The 23,827-nt window shown below is 30.2% G+C and overlaps 1 protein-coding gene across 1 annotated transcript in view; it reads left to right on the top strand.

Annotated features, from left to right (window-relative positions):
- LOC107456898 (uncharacterized) overlaps positions 1-12,854 on the top strand; it is a 32,536-nt gene extending 19,682 nt beyond the window's left edge. Inside the window, exons 6-8 of the mRNA XM_043040070.2 lie at positions 7,408-7,765; positions 10,206-10,382; positions 12,579-12,854. Of these exons, the coding sequence (XP_042896004.1) occupies positions 7,408-7,765; positions 10,206-10,382; positions 12,579-12,661 (618 nt within the window). The 3' untranslated portion in view covers positions 12,662-12,854. The remainder of the gene's footprint in view (positions 1-7,407; positions 7,766-10,205; positions 10,383-12,578) is intronic.
- Positions 12,855-23,827: the final 10,973 nt, after the last annotated feature.

The following is a 23,827-nucleotide window of genomic DNA, read 5'->3' as shown; positions in this document are numbered from 1 at the left end:
ACACTAGATCTAAATACACTCATGAACTCAAAAACCCCGTAAAAACTCTTTCATACATATCGTACTCATGCATACTCATACATATGCGACCCCTAAATTGTACCCATACATATTCAAATTTCAATAGAATTGAAATGTTTTAATATTTAACGGAGTTTCCTTTAAGCAAGTAAGATACGTAACTTTCAAAAGAAGAAATGAAAAGAAAAGAAAGAGCGGTAAAATATTTAGCTAATATCATATAACGCTGCTAAAGATAGCATATCCAACCTACAATTTTTTTGATGACTTAATAAAATTGAGTTATTTAAATTCCAAAGAATTTTTTTTCCTCCAGAGTTTCATTTTTTAAATTTTTTTAGTGATTCTTTTGTTCTTTTTTTATTATCACCAACGCATTTTATACGTCAGTCATTAGGAACATACATAACAAATATTTGTAACATGAGATTTTTAAAATTAATTAATATTTCCTTTGTTGAAAACGAGGAAATTCGAAAAAATACAGTTTTTTTTTCTTAGTTTAATGTCAAATTAGTAATTTTTTTAAAATTTAATTGAACTTTCTTACTGTGTGCATTTGAACTATATTATCAAGACAATAGTTACTCCTTAGCACGGTTCAACAAAAGCGGAAACATGGTCAATTGAAGCACTTTATTATGGTTGCAGCAATTTTGCGTGATAGCATATTTTAGATTACAGGTATTATGGTTTAACATTAAATCAATTTTTCTGAAAGTGTATGCAAATTAAATTACAACGATTATTATTACCTCTATTTATGAAATTATTATTATTTTTTCTAATTTTAATTTCGGAAATCATTAAGCAAACTTAAAAAGGAAAGAAAAAATAATTATAAATTGCATTTGCTGAATCAATTTCATTTTATACTATCAGAAATACTGGTTCAACATTGAGACATGATATAGGCACTTATGCGGCAGAAATTTGTTGCATCATAAAAGGTATTGAATGAATGTGAATGTTTCCATTCAAGTTGAGTCATATTATCTGATAACCAAATTTAAAAAATATAATAATGTAAATTAGCTTAACAACATATTCAGACTTCAAAAAATTTGAACTATATTATGGTTAAACGCGCAATAATAATTTCTCAAAGAGTGTAGTTTAATTCATTATTTATTAGTTACTAGTTTAATTCCTTATTTATTAGTTATTTAATCTAACAGCTTTTACAGTACAAATGCATTCATAAAAATTTCAAATTTATGAAAGAAATTATATACCTGTTGTACAAATATGCATATGGATCAGTAATAACCTTTGCCTTATGGTAATTGTTAAACGAAAGAAGTTGTTATGAATTTATTAGGGGAACTAGAAATCTTATTCCGAAAAACCTGAGTAAGTTGCCTGATTTAAAGCAAACTATTAAAAGGTTTGCAAATATTCAGATTTGTATATAAGCAGGAGCACCTGTTTTTTAAACTGATGGTGTCTTTACAAACCTAAAATTTGTTATTTTTCAACAATTTTAAGACAATGAAATTTTGTTACTATAAATATTTCAACTGAGTTACTAAAACAAAGTGTGCAGAAGATAAACGCATTATGATAAATCGCATTATAATGCCACATGGAGTGTGCACCATGTGTTACATAAATGGCACCATAATGGTACAAGTGTAACGTAAAATCTTAATGCGAGAAGAAATCATTTTTTTTAAAAAAAAATTAGAAGCTCAGACTTTTAATGTTATTTATTTCGAGATTACAAGAATTCGCTATTCGCTTTCTTCCCAAAAGAAAAAAAAGATCACCTATATTTTTCACCCACGGCGCAAATGCTTAAAACTCGACAGTTGACATGATTTTTTGCCAATTATTTTTAATTATTCTTTGATTTTTTTTGTTCTTTTTAATAGAATTATTTTTAATTTTTTTAAAATTTATATATATTTAAGCAACCATTATTTTATTAATGATAACGTAAAATATCATTTGTACCTCAAAAAATACTATATCATTTGTACCTGTGGAAACGGAGTGCTTTGTGGCAAAAAGTATAATTATGAAAACAAGAGGCTAATCTGTCTATCTCATGAACTACTGAATGACTGTTACAAACTCAGTATTGACTGCACAATATTTCTTTCATTCTTTAAACTCATGTAGAATTTCCAGTGCTCTGCACTACCCGATTGCTCACCCAGGACCATTGTAATACAAGACCTTCATTTTAACGTATAGATGGTAGCACCACAGAGCTACTTAACACAAAATACTCTATCTCTCAATAGATTGCACCAATAGATAAACTAATTAAACATATTCTACGGTGCATTAGACGAAACACTACTCGATCACAACCTTACTCCAATGTTCAATACCTAATGAAAAGCCTAGCATAACCTAGGTCGAATCCTCAGTAAAATTTCCTTTTTACGGATTTGAAATCGTGCTAGTTGTAAACGGTTACAAAACCATTTAATTTGGTATTTGCAGTTTTTCAATCATAAGTAAATGGATTCGAACTGTAAGGGTAAAAAATAGTTTCTAACTTTAAACTTTAAGCTTAATCGCTAAATACAATTAATTATATATTTTCAAATTCTGGCAATCAAAATATCTTGTTTCACCCAAAAACTGGCAAAATTTCACAGTATATATTTTTTTGCCTGTTTTATTTTAAATAGAATACTATTAAGTAGACGCATCATAAACATACTTCAAATCAGAGAATGAAGGAGAAGTTTTCGTACTTCTTAAAGCAGTAATTTTAATGCCTAAAGGTATTCAAACAAACATCTGTGTATTAGTAAAAAAGAATAAACATTTATTTTATGCATGTTATAGGAGACATTAAATAGTGTCTAGTCATTCCATCGATTATTTAGAAATTATTTTATTTTCGCAAAGCACAAAAATGATATTAATCACGCACAAAAGTTCTAAACATTTCAAAATACTTTTACACAAATTAAAGAGTCCATTTTGACATTGTTTGCTATTTTATATTCTGATTTGATCTGACCAAATAGAATAAAAGGCGAAAACTATCAACTCTACTAAAAACAAGGAGTTAACAAGAATAGTTCGTATCTGTAGTCCTCACCTAACAGAAAATGGTTCAATTAAAGAAAATCGATTGTGTAGCGGTTTCTAACGCGATTTTCTAGCAGATTGGAATAAAGTCCTCATGTTATCTCTCTAAGCTGAAAACTCTTAAACGTGCTCTTTTTACAAATGAACCATGGCTCATTTTCGCAAATTAAAAGCTACGGTAAATGTCTAGAAAAAAAAATATTATTTTCACCATCGTTTAAAAAAAAGGAATAAATTTATTTACAGTATGCATGCTATATATATATATATATATATATATGGGTCATTCTCACAAAAACAGTCATTTTCATGTCCCCAGTATATTTTATGTTTGTTTTACAACTTACGAAAAAAAAAATTTCAGGGAAAGTGTCCTTCAGAATTCAAGCTAACAAAAGAATAAAAATAAAATTATCAATTTTTATTTTTTATTAATTTTAGGTAATAAAAATATACCAATATGTCATTCCCTCACTTGTCCCCACTGCTGATTTAAAAAAAGAAAAAAATTGTTTCTGAAATAAAAATTTTTTTTTACAAATTTGTGTTTTTTATTTGAGAATATTGAAATATAGAATTCAGAAAATAAATTTTAAATTTAATTTCTGATAAAAATATTAACACAGCACTATTTTAAACTTTGTCCCCAGTGTTTCGCGTCATTCCCTCACAACAATNATGGATTATATATATATATACATACATATATATGCATACGCTACTGGCCATTAAAATTGCTGCACCAGGAAGGTGACACACCCCAAACTTGAAATTTGTAGGATGGATAAGGCGTGTTGTGGTATGCAAATGGTTAGCTTATCAGCGCATTCATGCAATGCAGGCGGCGGCGGTAGCGAGACCTACAATGCGTATAAAAGAAGAGATTTGACAGTAAGTTTCTCATACAGAAATTGAATTCAAGCTTTGTTCTTGGGTAAAAAAGCTCTTATTATGCCTCGTGTAAGAAGGAGAAATGCCTACCAGCACGAGTCTGAGTTTGATTGAGGTCGAATTGTGGCCTACTGGGATTGTGGTTTATAATACCGAAGTATTACTGCTCGCGTTGGTCGATATCCCATGACTGTTAACAGAATATTGAATCGATGTGTTCATGGTTGTCATATGGAACGCCGCGCAGGATCTGCGCTGCCCCCCCCCCCATCACTAACAGCCGAGAAAACAGACATGTTATCTACAGACCTTAAGGGATCATACTGCCACGTCACGAACAAATGGGATCATTTGTAAGACAACAAGTGTCTGCACGAATAGTTTGACAACGTTTGCAGCAGCATGGACTTGTCAGCATGGTAACCATGGCTTCGGCTACCCTTGACGCTGCATCACAGGCAGAAGCGCCTCCAATGGTGTGATCAACGACGAACCTGGAAACAGGAATGGCATGACGTCGACTTTCCAGACAAATCCAGGTTCTGTATGATGGTCGCATCCGTGTTTGGTGACATCGTAGAGAACGCCCATTGGCAGCTGGCATTCGACATAGTCATACTGGCCCATCTCCTGGAGTAATGGTAAGGAGTGCCATTGGATACACGTTTTGATCACCTCCAGTTCGCATTGTCGTCTTTTTGAGCTGCAGCCGTTTCATTTCTGATGTGTTAGGGCCAGTTGCACTGCCTAATCTTCGAGGCCTCATAACAGCAGGACAATGCATTACCGCATGTTGCCCGCACTGTCCTGACCTTCCTTGACACAGAACATGCTGGCTTGTTGCTCTGGCCAGCGTGTTCTCCAGATCTCTCAACTATTGAAAACGTCTGGTCAATAGTTGCCCAACGACTGGAACGCCACCACTCGTCAGTTACTACGGTCGATGAATTGTGCTGCATGGAATGCTGTACCCGTCCATGCTATCCAATATCCGTTCGATTCGATGCCTAGGAGAATAACTGCTGATATTACTGCCAGGGGAAGCTTGTCTAAGCACAGATTCCTTAGGATCTAAACATCCAAAAATCCTGAAAATTTAATCACTTGTTCTTCTACACTTGTTCTTTCAACTATAATGTATGTGCCCAATAAATATCTTTCTGTTACTTGCATTCCTTCCTGATGTAGCAATTTTAATGGTCAGTAATGCGTGTGCATATATATAAAGTACAAAATCAGATAAATCGTTTAAACTTTGCATTATAATATAATTTGCTCGCTTGTTGCTCTGGCCAGCACGTTCTCCAGATCTCTCACCTATCGAAAACGTCTGGTCAATAGTTGTCCAACGACTGGAACGCCACCACTCGTCAGTTACTACAGTCGATGAATTGTGCTGCATGGAATGCTGTACCCGTCCATGCTATCCAATATCCGTTCGATTCGATGCCTAGGAGAATAACTGCTGATATAACTGCCAGGGGAAGCTTGTCTGAGCACTGATTCCTTAGGATCTAAACATCTAACATTTGTTAAATTAAACCGATCAAGTTGAAATAATAGCATCGTATAACCAAATTTTAGAAGCATTAATATGTACTACAAAATGATTCAGCCTGGCACCATACTAAATTTGCAGTAAATTTGAACTCTAAAAGTGTTTAAGGGGACATGGGACCTTTCAAATGAAAATTTATGAAAACTTGTTTTTTAATTTAATTTTACTATTATGAACATAATTTATTTATTTTTTAGCATATTTTAGGAAATAGGCCAAGTAAAAACATTTTTGGTCAAAATTTTTTTAAAAATTTAATAAAATATGAAAATTTTAAAAAATACAAAAATTGTCCCTTGTGTCTGAAATTTCATCCAAATAATTTAAAATTTTTTCTATAGATAGATAATGATGATATAAAGACTCTCTAGCATCAGTTATTGTTTCACTTCAACAGGTTTTGAGAAAAAAAAATTTTTTTAGTTCCGACGCTTTTTTTTCGAAAATTTTCATTTCCTCCTACAGTTAAAGTTGTATAAAAAACTTTATAATTAATATTTCGTGAAAACAATGCTACATTGTCTTTATAACAGTCATATGAAGCATATGAAAAATTTTCAGGCAAAATTTTCAAATATTCAGACACAAGGGACAAATTATAGAAGTAAATTATGCAAAAAAAGTTAACGGAGAAAAACTACTTTTTTTGTGTAAATTAACTAAAACTCACTGTAATAGCTATAATATCATGCTTAAAATATAAAAAGAACTTCCGATGTATTCTTAATATAATAAATGCTAAATTTTTACCAATACAAACGATTTTTACATAAAAATATTGTTCGTTATGCATCATATCAATATGTCATATGTAACCTTGAAACAAAGAAAAAAGATTATTTTTGTGTGCATAAAAATTACACTAAAAACATTATTCTCTATAATTTTAATAAAACAAATAATATATTTGATACCAGATAAATAAAAAAATTATTGACATTGACATAGGAAAAGCATATTGCAGAATTTCGATAACATGCTAGAAAATTTCAATACTAATGCTATATTAATTAATTAATTTATATGCTATACTAATTAAAAAATATTTTATAGAAATATTGATTTGAACATAAAAAAAAATCAAAATAAGCTTGATAACTACAATGTAAACAAACAGACAGCTTATGGAACGTCAAAAGTGCCACGCCCACTTTTCAGAAAAATAGCTATAAAATCATAAAAAATCATCGTATCGAAAAAATTTGAACAACACGTGATTCAGGCTGACTATCTTTATATTTTTAACAAAAAAAATTTTTTTTGAAAATTTTATGATTTCAAGGTCCCGTGTCCCCTTAATAAGGCACAAATCTCAAACTGTGCATTTTATTTCAATTATATAATAAATATAGCAAAAGAAAAGAAAAATATGACTAGATTTTGATCAGCAATTAAACATAAGAGTTTTTTAGTGTTTATTGTTTAGTGTTTATAAAGCCTAATAAATAAGGTGTTCTCCATAGGTGTTTAGTTCTCCCATAACTAAAGAACTGGAAATAAAATCACTGTTTTACCTTTCCAATTTAGTATTCAGAGAACAGAAATCCCTCAAGGAGATTTTCCAACAAAAATGTTTTTTTTAAATATTATTAAGGAGAGTTTTCAAATATCCGTGTAGAAATTTTGCTACCAGTTTTGGGAGGACGCTGATCAGCTTACTAATAATGAATGTTTACATCTTTTACTTCTTTTTAATGAGTGACTTCTTTTGTACAACCATCACTGAAACTAGTCACCATGTAACGAATCAATTGAATTCATTTATAACACTTAGAGTCTACTTGCATGGACTGCTCCAAAACTGATCAGCTCATACCAATATCTATACTAATTTTTGCAAAAGTTTGAATTAATGTTTGAATGTTATAATTTTCTTTTTTTAGGAACTCGATCCTCTTCTTTACGAAAACATTGGTTTTAATCATCTAATGCTTGGAGCAACACAATCTATCTTTTTTTTCTGCTGTATACCATTTCTCTGGGTTGCCAAAAATTTACTACAAAACATTGGAGAAGCTAGTCTTATATCAGCAGCATTTGCTTTTCATGCTATTCATCTAGCTGGACTCTCTTTCGTCGAGGAATGGGACCACTGGTGGTGGGCTACACCCTTCGAAGCAATGAAAGCTTTTACAATACCTATTCTTTGGCTGGCTTTAGTTGCTTCAGCAGAACATAATAATTCCAAAGGAAAACGCATCGCCATGCATTATGTTCTCGCAGTTGCTCATTTTGGCATTGGTAAGCTGGTATTAAATTCTATAAAAAAATCTAAATATATGAATTGTAGATTTATATTTTCTTTTAATATTTAATTCATAACGTATGTATTTTGTTTAAAGCATGAAAATTTAATATTTCTGTTAAATAAGTGGGATCTGTAAATTGGGGATTTTCAATTAGTGAGAATCCTATTATTAATAGTTAAGCATACTTTTCTAGAACTAAGTTCAGTGTAGATGAGTCCAACAATAGTGAAAAGAATTCATACAGTTTAAGGCAAGCAAGTGTTACCAAATTAGAAGAAAAAATTTTACCTTACCTGTTACATGCAAAGTTTTTCTCCTTTCTCCAACAAGAACATAATAATTATAATTATACATATATGATATACTTATGCATAGAGCTATGCATATATACAGGTTTGAATTACTCCGTGTGTAAATATCAATAAAATTTGCGCCTTGGTAAACGTGTACGGAATGCCCTAAGACTAGAAATGTTTAGTTCCAAATAATCTATTACAGCTAATTAATTGAAACAGATTTTTTTCAAATTTCAAAATAAATAAATTGCAAATATACATTTAACAAACATTTGAGAAAAGCCTTCTTTGACTGTACTGGTGCATTCGCATTCTTTTGATTAAATTTTCAATTGGTCTTTGGCATAACTTTATCATAACACTATTTTTTATATTCTTCTTCAAAACTAAGGTGATAATGGTCTTTTTAGATAAAAATTTGACATTTAAACTATCCAGGAAAAGAAGTCCACGATATTGGCGTTTAACTTTTAATTCCCACATGGGAGCATGCACAAAAAAGGATTCAGAAAAATTTTTCATTAGTGCGTGCAGTCAAAGGTATAGACAGCAAAATTCGACAGATCAACCAAACTTATAGCTCCCCCCTACACAATATTTCAAAGTATCTTCTACACAATTAAACAGAAAATTTGGTATATTGCAAAAATAACTAGGCTTTTTGTTTCATTTTTCAAATTTTCTGCTCTTGAATTGATACCGTTCTGTTGATTTCTCTGAACAAAAATAATTTAAGTTCTTTTCGTTTCTTTTTCTTATTTTTAATTAAGTAAACACACTGATATAGGTAGTATTTACTATTGATGATTCCTTTTAACAAAATAAGATTGCGTATGTTAGTGTAAGACTTCGCACTACATCTCACCTCTTACTACTGGGAGCTTTGTTCAGAATATTTAAATGACCACAACCTAAACAAACTTGAACTAAAGAGTTTTGAATAAATGATGCCTTATTCTCGCTTTTTTTTAAATAATTAATTATTTAAAATTGATAAAAATATGCTTGCGAATCAGGATTTTAGATTTACTTAGGTTCTACAACATAAAATGTCTAGACATATAGATTGCTCGTTAGTGGAATTCTCAGCTGAGTAACATGCTGAAAATTCTCACATATTTCATGACGAACTTTAAGTACAATCACTGCATAATTTATTATTTAAAGTTTTTAAATTGAAAGGAAATCATAGAAAAAATGCTTTGGAGACATAATCCTGTTGTTACTTTAAATTCCATCGTTAATTTTTTTTCAAATTCATTTAAATGATATTAAGCATATATAGTATCTATAAAATAGATATTAAACTCATAATTTTTAGCTTTAATTTATTGATGTGTATTTTCAGGCATTAATTTGATGCTTAAATCAATGAAAAATTGAAGAGTAAAAAAACTAACTAAAAACAAATTTGGCAAATCTATTGACATCAACAATAGCTTAGCATCTCAGAAGCATAGAATCAAAAAGTGCTCGAATAAATGAAGAAGCGATTTTTATTCTATTCCTCTTAAATTTAAGCGAATTTTAAATCGGAATCTTTGCATTTCTTCCTACAAGATGACGCTCCAGTTAAGTCCATTTACCACTATAATTTTAATATCTATAGTCTGGTCTGTGGTCAGTTAAATAAAGTCCTATTTCAGTGGACGAACCAGTCCTGGATGCGCATGGATCGGTGTCTCTTATTATTAGCTTGATGGAAAATGAAGCTACGATTTAAACTGAAGGTGTTCTCAAAGATATCTTCGTAATGAACTCTAGTTCCAGTTCTTGATATCCACCTATGGGAAGTAATGTTCAAAAGAGAGACGCGTTCCCAAACCATTGCACTTAAAGCCCATCATTGATTAAATTTAAAATTTTTTTTAATTCTTATGGTAATTCGAAAAACGTGGAAACGCCACACTAATTCAGCTCAGAAGTTTTAAATAGTTTTTCATAACAATGGAAGAATATATGTTTAAAGTAAACAAAAATCTTATTTCAGTGCTCTGACTACTACATTTTTTATGTGTTTCAGAAGCACTCTACAAACACAAACTATTTTTAGCATTGCACATTTAATTTAGAACATTACTATACCATGATTGTCTTTGTTACTTTAAATTTTAAAACTGTTTTCGATATTTTTAGGTAAAATGATCGGTTGTCCATTTGTTTTATACTTAGAAGAGTCTTATTCCATGAGCATTTCCTACAGAACAATGTCATGCATCTGTATCATCATATCCATTTCTTATTTAATCTTTCATCACTGTTTTTTGAAGCCCAGACATCGTAAAATTATTGCTGAGAGATGTGCATTGCAAAGTAAGTCATTACAGTATTTTTATGTCGATGACCAATGTTACAGCAAAATACAAATTAACGATGAGTAGACTTATACTTTTCAAACGACAGTACATTGGTGAATGGAAGCAATGATTCAATGATTCACTCAAAAGAAAATTTTGAAGTTAGATATGACTAAATCAAGATCAATCAAAGATAATTGTGCCTTAGTAAAATAAAATATCAATATTAGTTGTTAATAAGTTATAATGAAAAATTTAATCAAAAAAAATCTTAATTTGTGGATAAGTAAATAAGAAATTTGAAAATAAATTATTAAAAATTAAGGTAGTTAATAAATAAAAATTATGGTTAATGGAAATTTCTCGATATCATTACTTAAATTATGTTATTATATAAATTAAGACACATTTTAGTGAAACGAATTATTAGATGCATGCAGTACATAAAATTTTGGCTATAATTGATCGAAATGGTAATTCATTAACATTATTTTGCAACAACCCACATTTTAATTGTCCCAGTAGTATTCTTTTAAGAAAATCAACAGCGAAAATATTAAAAAAATGTGCCGAAGACACTAGAAGAAACCAGTGCCGAAGAACAACCTGTGCCGAAGACACTGGAAGAAACCAAAGAACACCATGAGTTCAGGAGCATCCGGTAAAGGAAAATTTTATTAATGTTAGTGGATGTAAATAATATCTTTTACATCAGCATCTCGATGGAGGAGAGCTGATTTGGATCATAAGGTTCTCAAGTGAAGCCAACAAAATGGTCGTCATTTCGGTAGGCGGGATAGATCAAGTTAAGCAAAGGAACATCGCTGTTCGTTGTTGAAGAAGAATTGAACCGCTATTAATGGAGGGACAGCAGAATTCGTCGACATTTAATTCCAAAATGTAGGAAGGGTGGCATCCCTCACAAAATGAACCCGAGTTCTGGAACAATCATCCTTAGGCTAGTCACAAATCGGAGGAAGAGGTAATTGTTGGAACATTTAAGAATAAACGGCAAGAATTCTAAAGTAACTTCAGAACACAAGGATCGATTTGATGACAATCGAGAAGGCAGCTAGATCGCGCAGTCGGAGTAATCCCGAACAACCATCATGAAATCCCCGGACTGGGGCGGGTGAAAAAAATTTGTTAGCTGTTGCAACTTATTGCTCGATAAGGGTGTGAATGTGTTCATTGCAGGGATGTCTCAATATTTATACCAGAGCTTATTTCTTCCTTAGAAAATTAACGTTCTACACAAACTTGTTTTAGCTTTTTTCGGCAGATTTTAATTTTTGGAAGAGTCAGAGAAGAAGCAAGTTACGCCTAAACCAAAACAATGACGAAATCGCACTACAGAGGTACACGAACAGATGCACCTTGCAGACTAAGAATTTCCAAGTGTCAAACTTCAAAGGGAGAGAGGGTAGAAATAGCAAAATGTAATTTAGTGACCAGATGTCGCAATACACCCACAATGCAAAACAAAAATTTGGAAGAAATTTTTCCTTTCTTTAATCAAATTTTAAATTACAAATTATTAATCAAAACAACAAAACAAAAAAATATTGCTTAGCAAATTAAGAGAAAAGGGAAAAATATTAATAAAAAAATTCAATGACCCGATGTCACAATATCAAAATTTTATTTGCTTCTAAATATAAAGTTTGCATAATATTGACGTTTTTATTTTATGTTTTCGAACTTTATATGAAAGATCTTTTTTTCTTGCAAATATGTTCCCTTAAATGAAATTACTGAAAAATATTTTTAATTTCATTTATTTAAAACAAAAAATTTCGAGCATTGGAAGATAGCAACATTTAAACACGTTTTAAGTTAGATTGTGGGAAAACAGATAACCTATTACTGATATACTTATAACTACCTCGTTTTCAAACAGGATGTACAGATGTAGTTTTGACCTGTTGATAAAAATGAACGATTCCTGTTAAGCAAAAATATCTTTTAAAATGACTCTTAGCATAACTATAGCATAGAGCAGTTTTATTCCTTATCCATGAACACAAAATAAATTAATTAATTTACAAAAGTAATCAAGTTAATTAAATTAGCATTCCCATTATTTTAAACAGAAAATAATGTAACAGTTTAACGTGATCCTATGAAAAAAATTAACCAAACTCTGTTGCCTCTTTAATTTTGAAACTAATTAATTTGATAACATTTAATATAGTTTCTTCATCTCTTACAGGACAATCAATGCATGGTTCCTCTCTCTTACTCGTTGAACGAATGCCTATTAATGGTTTAGTAAGCCCAAGAAACAACAACTGAAAACAACTATTACTTATTAAGTTGCTTTTAATTCATCCGTCTTAAGTAAAAATAGTATATACTTTATAAAGTATGTGTTACTGTGGAACTGTGCTACTGTGAAACTGTGTGTGAATTCTATAAGAAATGTATAAGCTGAAACTTTTTTTACTAATTCATTAATAAATTCTATTTTTTGCCGGCAATCTTAAAATAGGCATTCAATTAAAATTAATTTCATCATCCCCAATGTTTTAATTTCATTCCTTTATTTTTTTAAGGTAAATTTGGTGCTATTTTCTATTGAATAGAAATTGAATAGGCTATTCATAATATCTACTCTCACTGCAAATTAAAATGTATTTATATGTTTTAAGTGCCTCTTCTTTTTGGCATATAAAATTTAAATAATTAAAGAAGCAAACAAATATTTTTTTTGAAATACCTCTTTAGGATTCCTAAGATTTTCATTTTGCAAAGCATAAAATGTCAGAATGTGTCTGTTCAATATGGATTAAAAAGAAAAAAAGAGAGAAAGATTCTCAATATGAAATATTAAGTGACATTATTTAATAAAAGATCCATTTCTTTCAAACCTACTTCAATCTTCAAACAATTATATCGTCTTTTTCACTGCATTTTTATTTGACATAGAACAAATCTTTTTTTACATGGTTAAAGGTGACTGTAGAAGAATATGAGTGGTTTTTCGGTTTCTGAAAACCCATTTCATATTTAGATGAGCGGATTAAAAAAAAAAACTAGTTTAAAAAGAATTCCCTATTCTTTGTTGGAAACCCTATTCTAAACTAAGTTACAAATAGGGAGCTTCTTCGTCAGATTACATCTTTGTAAGTTTCCAAATATGATAATCTTGATTGTGAACCTTTGTTGAACTCAACTGAAGACTCAACATCAAAGGTTTTTATTATAACTGACCTTTTGTGACGTTCTGAACTTCAGGATGTACCCTCCAATATTTTGGTATAATTAATAATTATACATAATAGTAATTATACATATTTAATAATAATTACAAATTGCAAGGTTAACGTAGCTTGTCCCTTGAAGCAATATTCTCGAGCTACTTATTTCGTTGATATCGAAGCGAGTATGTAAATAATTGCTCTATGGAACTACTATCATCCGTAAGATATTTATTATATAATTTGAGTTTATAAATTCCATATAAGTATTCTTTTCAGCTATTTATATTTTTAAGTACAAAGTTGCTTTGTTAAAATGAAAACTGTCTTAGCCATGAATCGGCTGTATTACTTGATTTAAGAATTTTTGAGATTAATGTTTAAAATATTTTTTACACAAATATAAATGAAGATATTTCTACATTCATTGTATTTATACTTTTAAAAAGTAAACACTAATATTGTAAAACTTGTACACAACATTTTATGACATAATGAAAAAGATAAGAAAATAATTAAAAACTTCAAAAGTATTGGTTTCATATCACTCTCAATCAAAACTACTTTCATATGCAGCTAACTTTTTTTACAAAACATTGTTTTTACTTAATTTTAAGTTTATATATAAGTATTTTTAATTAAATTTAAGATGTTTTACTCATTTTTGTAGTAAAAATAATTAATAGTTGAAGTGCTGATTCAGAGCTACCTTCTAACATCCATTGTATAATGTTATATTTACTAAGACTTACTTTAAAAATGAAAGGCAATTTTTAATGCAGTCGGATAAGATTCACTGCATAATAGTTCTAAGTGAAAAATATGTTTGAAAACTCTATCATCTTGCAAGAATTTCATTTTTTGCAGATTTTTTTATAAATAACAATCAAAATTAATTTATCAAAGTATAATTTACTTTAAAACGTGCAATGTTTCCAAGACATAATTTTTTTCCATCTTTTTCAGAGAGTTAAACTTATATTTTAATTTATTGATAAATTAAATATATCTAAATTATATTTATGTATCGTTTTTTCCTTAATTTTTGAAATTGGTTTGTTGAACTAAAAAAAATTGATTTCAAAATTGACAAACGTGGCAAGCTACCAGACTGTGATATAATTTATTTCATCATTGAACAAAGTCCATTACATTCGTGTTTTTTAAATATGCATGCTTCACTCATTTTTTTTTTTAAATTCCAAAAACATTATGTGATTATTTCATGCGTTTCAAACATTTTCATTGCATTGAAGCTTTGTAAACTGTGCAATAATTTTATTATTTGCTATAATTTTATGTACTTTTTTTAGTTTGTTTAACTTAAAAATGATTAATTTTATGTGTTACAATTTGAACAAAGTCTTTGGAAATTTTTCTTGTTTCATAATTTTATATTCTTAATGTATATATTTTACTTTTTTGTTATATTTTCATTTTTGTTTTTGTTTTTTATCGTGATTGCATGCGAACCTTTTTTATTATTTGAATAAGTTTTGTAAAATCTAAATGTTTCCTAACATGATCGCGGCCTGTCTTAATTTTTGTAAATTGCCAAAAAGGGAGTTCTTCTATACTTCAATTTTAGAATTATTAACATGAATGGGGTGCGGTGACAAACCAGAGAAATATGTAAATACTGCTCTAGCAAAAGCTGTAAATGCTGTGTTGAAAGGTTTACTATTGTTCTGTTAATAGTAATTTCTATTTTTACAATAAAAAATTTCTGAAAAAGTATTGTTTCATTTTTTTCTATGTTAGATAACATACTTTTTGAAATGTAATCAATATTAAAAATGCCTAACATTTAACCACAATGCGAATTAATCATTATTTATTAAAACTAAATCTAATTTATATAAACACTGCAAGATCTCATTCATATTTAAGTCTAAATTCCTGTACTGCAAAATCCTTGTAGCACAACTTTTTCTAAATGTTACAACGGGGAAAAGAACTAATACTTGAGAGATTAATGTACAGTCCTACGTGTTCACATATGTACAGTCCTACAGGCTAACGTATGCACTAATGTAACGGATCAAGTGCAGTTTAAAGTTCTGCGTCATGGACAATTGCAGTTTGTACATGAACGTACGTGAAATTACGAAATCTCTACATGCAGAATTGATTGAAGCTGGAAACTTAATGGTAAATTATTGTACAGTGTGCCATAAAAACAGACCATCCTGAATAACTTTTGATCTAATGATCGTATTTTCCCTTTCTAGAGCTCAATCCAGGGGGTGCTAATTAATTAGTGCATACGACGTTTTAAGTTAGCACAAAAAACGTACTTAATCTGAATGAACAAACCATTTTTCAATGGAATAGGATATCAGGCCCTCAAAATATAGAAAGAAGTCGCAATCTAGGAAATATGCTCCCCATAGTTAGGCCAGGAGAGCGATCCAAAGTTTGGAACCCCTAATGTTAATTTTATGTTTTGCGCATTTCGCCATGTCTTAAGAACTTTTTAAACGAATTGAAAAGCGTTTGCATACAATTATGAAATTTGTTTATCCAAAGATATTTTTATGCAAAAAAATATATAGTAAATATTTAATATTTCTTATTATTTTATTTATAGTCGAAAAAAATTTGAATTGTAAGATGTAAAATTTTTTCATCATCCATTTTCACATGCTAAATTAAAAAATTTGAAGGAAATTGGTTGAATAGTTTCTGAGAAATAAAATTTTAAAAATGTCGTATGTTTAAAATTTGAAAAATTATTCAACCAATTTCGTTCACGATTTGTATTTTGCCATGCAAAATTAGATTCATTAAAATTGGTAAAAAAAACTTTATACCTTAAAAAGAAAATATTTTTCGGTTGTTATTAAATACAGTAACTATTTTTTATTAAATAAAATAACTATAAAATATTTTTAAAAAAATTTTGCGTGAAATTATCTTTCGATATGCGAATTTTATATCTGTGTGTAAAAATTTTTCATTTCTCGTAAGAAGTTCTTGAGATATTGCGAAATACGCAGAAAATAAAATTAACAATAGGGGGTCCAAACTTTGATCGCTCTCCTAACCAAACTTTGGAAACCATATTTCCCAGATTCCGGCTACTCCCTATATTTTGGGGTCAGAAATCCGATTTCCGTAAAAAAAAAAGGTCTGTTTATTCAGTGAAGGTACGTTTTTATATCTGATTTCGTAACTTAAAATACTCTCTACTAATTAACTAGCATGTTTCTGTTCACCCCCTCGAATCATTAAGATAGAGTCCTAGAACATGAAGTTCCGATTAGTAGATCAAAAGTTATTTAGGGTGGTCCGTTTTTCTTCTTCCTCTTTTTTTTTTTTTTTTTTTNTTTTTTTTTTTTTTTTTTTCTTTTTTTTTGCAGTGAACATTATATTTTAATCTAGATAGACTGTTTTTAAAAATTTATAATAGGAAAACAATTAAGGTTAAAAAAAATTCCGGAAGCATACTTTAATTATGTGTAAGGGAATAAATTTAGCCTTCCAGAGTTTCTGTCTTTAGTTTTAAGGAATTTCAATAAATTTCGTTGCAAACAGTAAACCTGTAAATCAATATAAAACCTGTTAATAACAAGTCAAAATGTCCACTCTCAGATGCTATCACATTTAATCAACGAGGAAAGTTTTGATTTATAAACGCACAACGAAAAAAAAATTACAACTCCATCCATAGTAAAGTTATTGAACTAAAACCATAAATCCTTTAGGGAAAATTTATAGCTTTTTACATGAATTTGCTATTAAAAAAAAAGAACGAAAAGAAAGAGAGTCTTTATATTCGACTTCTTTTTTTCTGTATGAACTTTTTTTACAATTATTATTATTTTTCTGTAATTATTTTTATAATTTTTTTTAACATTGTCTTTTTTTCAGCTCTAATTTCCAAATATTGACATTTTTAAAATTTTAAATTTACTGTCAGGAAGGGTGGTAGGTAGCCTCCCACACGGTAAAAAATTCTGGATCCAATTACGTTAAAAAGTACTGGCACTCAGGGTGCGGGTACTTTTCACTATTTAGCGGAACGTATTGCGGAACAAAAAAATTGGATTTACCGTTATTCTTACAGTAATGATTACAGAAAAATTACTGAATCACCCTAATTAAATAAATATTACTGTGAAAATTACGGTAAAACTAGATTTTAAGGATGATACTAAATTTTTTCCAGCAATTCAAATTAAACATTTTTTTTACTTATAATCAGTTTTGAGCAGCTTTCATTCAGACTAAATTTTAAGTTTTTTTTATAACAAACTGAGAGATAAATAAAACTAGAGTTAATTAAATCAATTTATTAAATAATATTCCAAGTAATACCGTGGCAATGTAAAAACCGAATTTGGTGTTGAATTGCGTGTTATTTGAAGTTAATACCACACAGGGTGTCACCAACAATGGATAAATCAAATGTCATTCGTGTGCTGCTGTCGTTTTTGACTGTTCTATAAATTTTGGAAATTAATGGTAAATTGTGATGTTAGTTTTGTTAGAAGTGATATAATAGACGATATCCAGCTACTTATCATGTTAATTTCCTTAACAACTTTGTTTCTGAAGATATGAGCTTTCTTTAATTTTTGGTCTATGATGGTCATCGAAACTTTAGCTATCGACCTATTAGCTAAGCAGGATTAGAGTTGATTATTTGTCAAGCTATTCCAATCCTCTTGTCGGTTTGATTACCATAGCCTATTTATAAAACCAAGTAAATTTCAATTCTCTTTACTTTTTAAAAGAGAATTGTAGTTGATTATTTGCCACGTGTCGGATTGTTTTGACAAAACTAATCAGAGCCAAGTTAATACCAAGAACGTTTAAATCCTCTTTCCCTATTGAGCAGAATATTGAGTTTGGTCAATTAGTTTCTAAGTAATTTCAATCTTCTTGCCGTATTGATCTGACAAACTGATTTAAACTGTTATAAGAGGCATGTAAGTTTTTAGTTGTATAATAAAAATATTTATGCTTTTATAAGAAGATTTATATAAATTTGTAAACTTTATAAAATTATTTTAGAATATTTTACTTCTATTCATTTCTGTTTTATTAACCCCTTCCTTCTCGCTCTCGTGAAAATGACGGGGTGGGGTTTCGCCCTCTATTTCTCGCTCCCGTGATATATCCAGGCTGGAGTGTGCAGTAGTAACGTGCCAATAAGAATAAAACTAATTCATTTCTTTTGCCTGGAAAGCATTTTATTTCTCATTTTACACACCAGATGAATGACAGTACCAGGATATTTTGAAGGTAATTGTTGATAGTCAGAGAAGAGATGAAAACAATAAGAGATGTAGGAAGGAAACTCAGTACTACTGTCCAGATTGCGACGTTGGGCTCTATATCGCATGCCTTGAAATTTATCACAGAAGAAAAAAATTACTAATCTTTATTTATATTATACGTAAGTTAAATAAAATTCTTTTTTAATGTTTAAAATACATATTTTTTAAATTTTCCTTGCTTGCTGGAAAACCAACATTAAGTCATAGTATGTTAGTTTTTCCTAAAAATTTAATTTTTTTAAAATTACAAGCTAAAAAAAAATCAAAAATTTAAAATGAATATATTTATATATTGTTCATACACATATTTTTCTATAATTTTCAAGGATAACAAATAGGTACTTTTATGACTGTTTTATTGAAAATTAACCGATCGTTAAGGGGTTAAGCCTAGTTCGAATTCATATTAACATTCTCTCTGTGCTATGTGATAACTAATTTTATTTTAAGAAAGAGTGTATATAAGATTCTTAAATTTATTAACCTTTGCTGTATAATGTATCATAGAATTAACTTTACAGTAAGATATGATACACATAAATCTTATGTGCATCATATCTTACTGTAATTAGAAAGTTTAGTGTTACTGAATAACAAACATAGTGGCAGCTACTTTACACCATATAGTGTAAGGGAACATTCTATTTGTTTCACTATACCACAAACTATCGTTGGTTTTGGTATAGTGTAACATTTAGTGAAGCACCACTTTAGTGTGAAGTAGTTGCCACCATTTTTGGTGTTCAGATACGCAAAAACTTTTTACGCTGTAGCAGAAAAAAATGTTTTGATTTTAAATGAAAAATTTTTTTTAAATTTTCTTTATTTTTATCTTCATTTTGTTTTTAAACTTATAAAAATATCTGAAGAAGTTAGAAGTCTAAAAACAATTTTTTTAAAGGGAAGGGTAATATTTCCACTTAAGAGTGCCAAAATTTGAGAAACTCATTTTTAAATTGAGCTGCACCAAGCAGATTTCGTTGAACACTTTTGATTTTAGATTTATTACATTTTATCACAATGTAACATTTAAATTTTCCAGTGTATCAAAAACTTATCACGCTTTTATGTTTGATGTAACCAAAGTGAATTATAAATATCATAAATCAGACAGCACGAGTTGGAAGCATCAACTTAAAAATCAAATAAAATAAATGACAGGATATGTATTGTCTGCAAAAGTAATTTACCAAATAAGTTACAGTAGAGAAAGGATGAATGATTTCTCACCGTTTTCCTTTTTAAAAGCAATTTTAAATAGTTAACGTGGGACGAATAATAAAATGAAACATTGTATAATCAATAAACTTGAAGAAAAAATTTGTTTTTAGAGAACCCACTGCTAAAATGGTCGATTATAAATTATTGATTTAAATTTGAAATTGAGAATTAAAAACGATTAAAGCTCGATTTAATCACCTTAAAAAGGCATAGCGACAAAATTACAACAATGATGAACACACTTTCACAAACCAAATATAGAAATCAAAGAAATAAATTACCTTTTGAAAGCATACAGTTATTTTTTAAAATACAATAAACTTGTTAAACCAATTTAATAAAATTTATACCAATTTAATAAAAATAATATAATCCAAAAAATATTAATCGACTTTTCATATCAATCAAAGCTGAACCCTGTCCCGCCCCCGTCAGGGGGCATCCGGGGAATGGATAGTGTTTTCAATGTGAATGTAAGCAATAACAATCTCAAGCTCGATACCTGCTCTAGTTCCGGCTAAAAAGTTTGCAACTGCTTACTACATGTTATTCTGAGAGGTGATATTTTCAAACAAATAATTTTGCTTTCATCAAAAGAAGTAAATTAGATAATTTCTGAGCTCAAATTTGCCGTATTTCATAAGACATTAATGTTTTTAAGTAATTCTGATGAGTTTAAAGAGAAAATTTGTTTTAGTTATTTATAGATATACTGTTTAAAAAGGTGACATGGTTGCTAGATTTTGAATAACTCGCTTTTTGGCAATCCTGATTTGACCTCTCTCCATTTGTTTATTACTGTTTGTTTTTGTTGCAAGCTGTGCACCATCTTACGTTCGTGTTAACACTTTTAGCATTGCAAACACAAGTTTTGTTAGCATTATAAACACAAGTAATAAGTAATCAAATGCCACGTTTGCAAGAATCTCAAAACACAATTTTGCCAAATGGCTTTAAAATACAACGGAAACAGTAACCCGGAAATTTAGGCGGTATCGAGCTTGCAGCGTTCCCTAGTGTAGAAAATACCAGCCATACTGTAGACTCAAAGTGCTCGCACGTGACTACTCAGCAAGAAGAAAGAGGATTTACAAAGGTAGGCTTGGTGACGATCCATGGCAACGCTTTGGAATAATGGGCAACAGAGCCAAAAGCAATTCCAATGAAAATCCTGGTTTATGCTGGCTGGGCACCGCGCGCGCAGAGCAGCAACTCATCAAGATGTAAAGATACCCTCCCCCAACTAGAAGGTCGCAAAGAATTAAGTGAATCCTAAATATTAACAACAGTAACTCAGTAAACAAAACTTAGGAGTTTGAGTGTTCAGACATATCAGGCGAGGGATCAAACAGAGAACAATAAAACTGTAAAATCATTTAATAAAATTAGAACACATATTGTGATGATGAAAAGTGCAACAATTTGCCAAACAACTGCCAAATAGAGCCGATGCAATTTCAAATAGAAGAGTTACAGCAACGCAGTCGTTAAGAAGCATCTAAGAACAAGGGGAAATCCTAAACATGAACAGTTAGAAAATTTGACAAAATATTTTAACAATAAGTTAATTGAAAATCTTTTCTAAAAAAACACAAATACAGTATTCGTAAAAGGTTACAAGATGAAAAAAAAACACTTCAAATAAAATTAAAATACTAAGACCACTTAGATAGTCGTTAACAGTGAGATACAATTAAAACACCTCATGAAATTTAGAGCTCGTTAATTAAAAAATTGTATCCATCCATATTATATCCATTGGAAGGTAAGAACGAAATTTAGTGTGATGAGTTCTTCGCAGGAGCTCCAAAGACTAGCCATGGGACCCAGATAACACTGTCTAGTCAAGTTCTGTTGAGAGGAAAAGGCGTTCCAATATTTTAATGATTCCCTGTTTGACTTTTTTCTGGTTCCAAAATAATTTAAGTCGGTTATAGTTTAAATGTCCAAGAAAAAAATTTTGTCGAAGGTCTTGAAATTTGTTGCAGTTTATTAAAATATGTTCCAGATTTTCAATAGTATTGCAGGAGTCACAGAATGCTCTCTTGCCAAAAAATCTATCCTGGTGCTCTCCATGCGCCCCGTGGTTTGTGAGGAATTGATTTAGGGAAAAAATTGCTATTAATTTGTTAGTGTTAACCTTTGAAATTAATTGATAGGTATGTCAACCCTTTTCCTCACTGTCCCATCTTCGCTGCCATTCATTGATCAATAGTTTTGTTATTTCCTTTCTAGTATTCCTCTTTGTTTGAATTTTATTTCCCACGCTAACATCCAATTAAAATGGATATTAGGTCGGTATATCCTTTTAATTCCATGAGTTATGTAGTTAGAATTGTCGGTGTTTTCAAGGGCCTGTAGACCTGATAGTAAATCTGAAAAGAGTATTACTGTTTCTGTTAGGTTCTGATCTAAAATCCAAGTTATTGACTGGTAGATATCCCATATAGCTCAACTTGGAACACTGTTGCAAAATCAGAGAGTCTAAAGGTACGATTTTCCAATAAATGTCTGTCGGAATAGACGATAAAAGTGCATCGTGTTCTAAATTTATTTTGAACCCAAAGTTTGGATCGGTCAGTATATATCTCGATTCCTTTCCCTGTTGGTTTCTTGTATTCGAAATTAATAATTATTACTTCTGTTGGATGTCTTATATTAAGTTTTGAAATAGTTTGATGCTCATAATCTTCTTCTTCATGAAAGTAAATATTGGTAATTCTTGTTTCAAATTTTGCGGTTTAATCAAGTGGTAAAGTTCCAGCAAGGATTTGGAGAGTTGCAGTTGAGGTAGTTCTGTAGCATCTTATGATTGAGATTAGGGGAATTCTTTCCATTTTTCTTAATTTATTGTTAATTCCTACATGATCTTAATACCATATTTCACATCCATGTAGGATGAGGCGTAATAAACTGTTCAAATAAATAAATTTTCTGATGTTTGGCGTGATTCCCCAGTCTATTCCAATGATTCTGTTTAATTTGGCGTAAAACTTGAGAATTTTTGTATGTTGTGCCTCTAAATGGGACAACCAGGACAATTTATGTGCTGAACCCTATTTATGTGTTGAAACAATCGATAATTCATAGCTATTTAATCAATCTCAACTGATTCTCACAATAAGATTCTTTAAAGTAACAAACTCTCATCAACGCTTCAACTAATCCATTAATTCTTTGACCTTGGCCCAGGTGATGGAAATCGAATTGATAGGGACTAATAAGATCTTTAATTTATTTAGTGAATTACCTCCGAATCACCGAGTATGAGTTGGAAGGAAATCTCTACACCAGTTGAACCTTCTTGGAGGAGGTGGGCCAGTTTTCGGATAGGGAGTGAAGAGGGTGCGTTGGACAAACGGTAGCACAACGGAGAAAAGTAAGTTGCCCCAGGACACGCAGGACATCCCTCCAAAGTGTTATCGACGCTTCAAAATACTCCTCAGAACAACCTAACTTTTCATTTTTTATAATTTTAGTGTCACAACTTTAAACTGACATACAAAACGTGTCGTATTCACCAAATCTCCAAGTAAGAGCAGAATGAAACATTGTACCAGCTACAATGCCAACCCGGAGGTGATAGGACCAATTCTATGGATCCGGTCGTCGGTACTACGGGAGGACGAAAGCAAAACGCTGTTTTGCTTTTCCGGAGACCACGTTTCTTATATATATATATATATATCAATCAAACATTTTATATTAGATATACAATTGAACACAAAATCATATTTTATGTAAATTTCGGAAAT

This window comes from Parasteatoda tepidariorum, chromosome X1 (assembly GCF_043381705.1).
Source record: "Parasteatoda tepidariorum isolate YZ-2023 chromosome X1, CAS_Ptep_4.0, whole genome shotgun sequence".
Taxonomy (NCBI): domain Eukaryota; kingdom Metazoa; phylum Arthropoda; class Arachnida; order Araneae; family Theridiidae; genus Parasteatoda; species Parasteatoda tepidariorum.
This window is presented reverse-complemented; position numbering and strand designations above follow the sequence as displayed.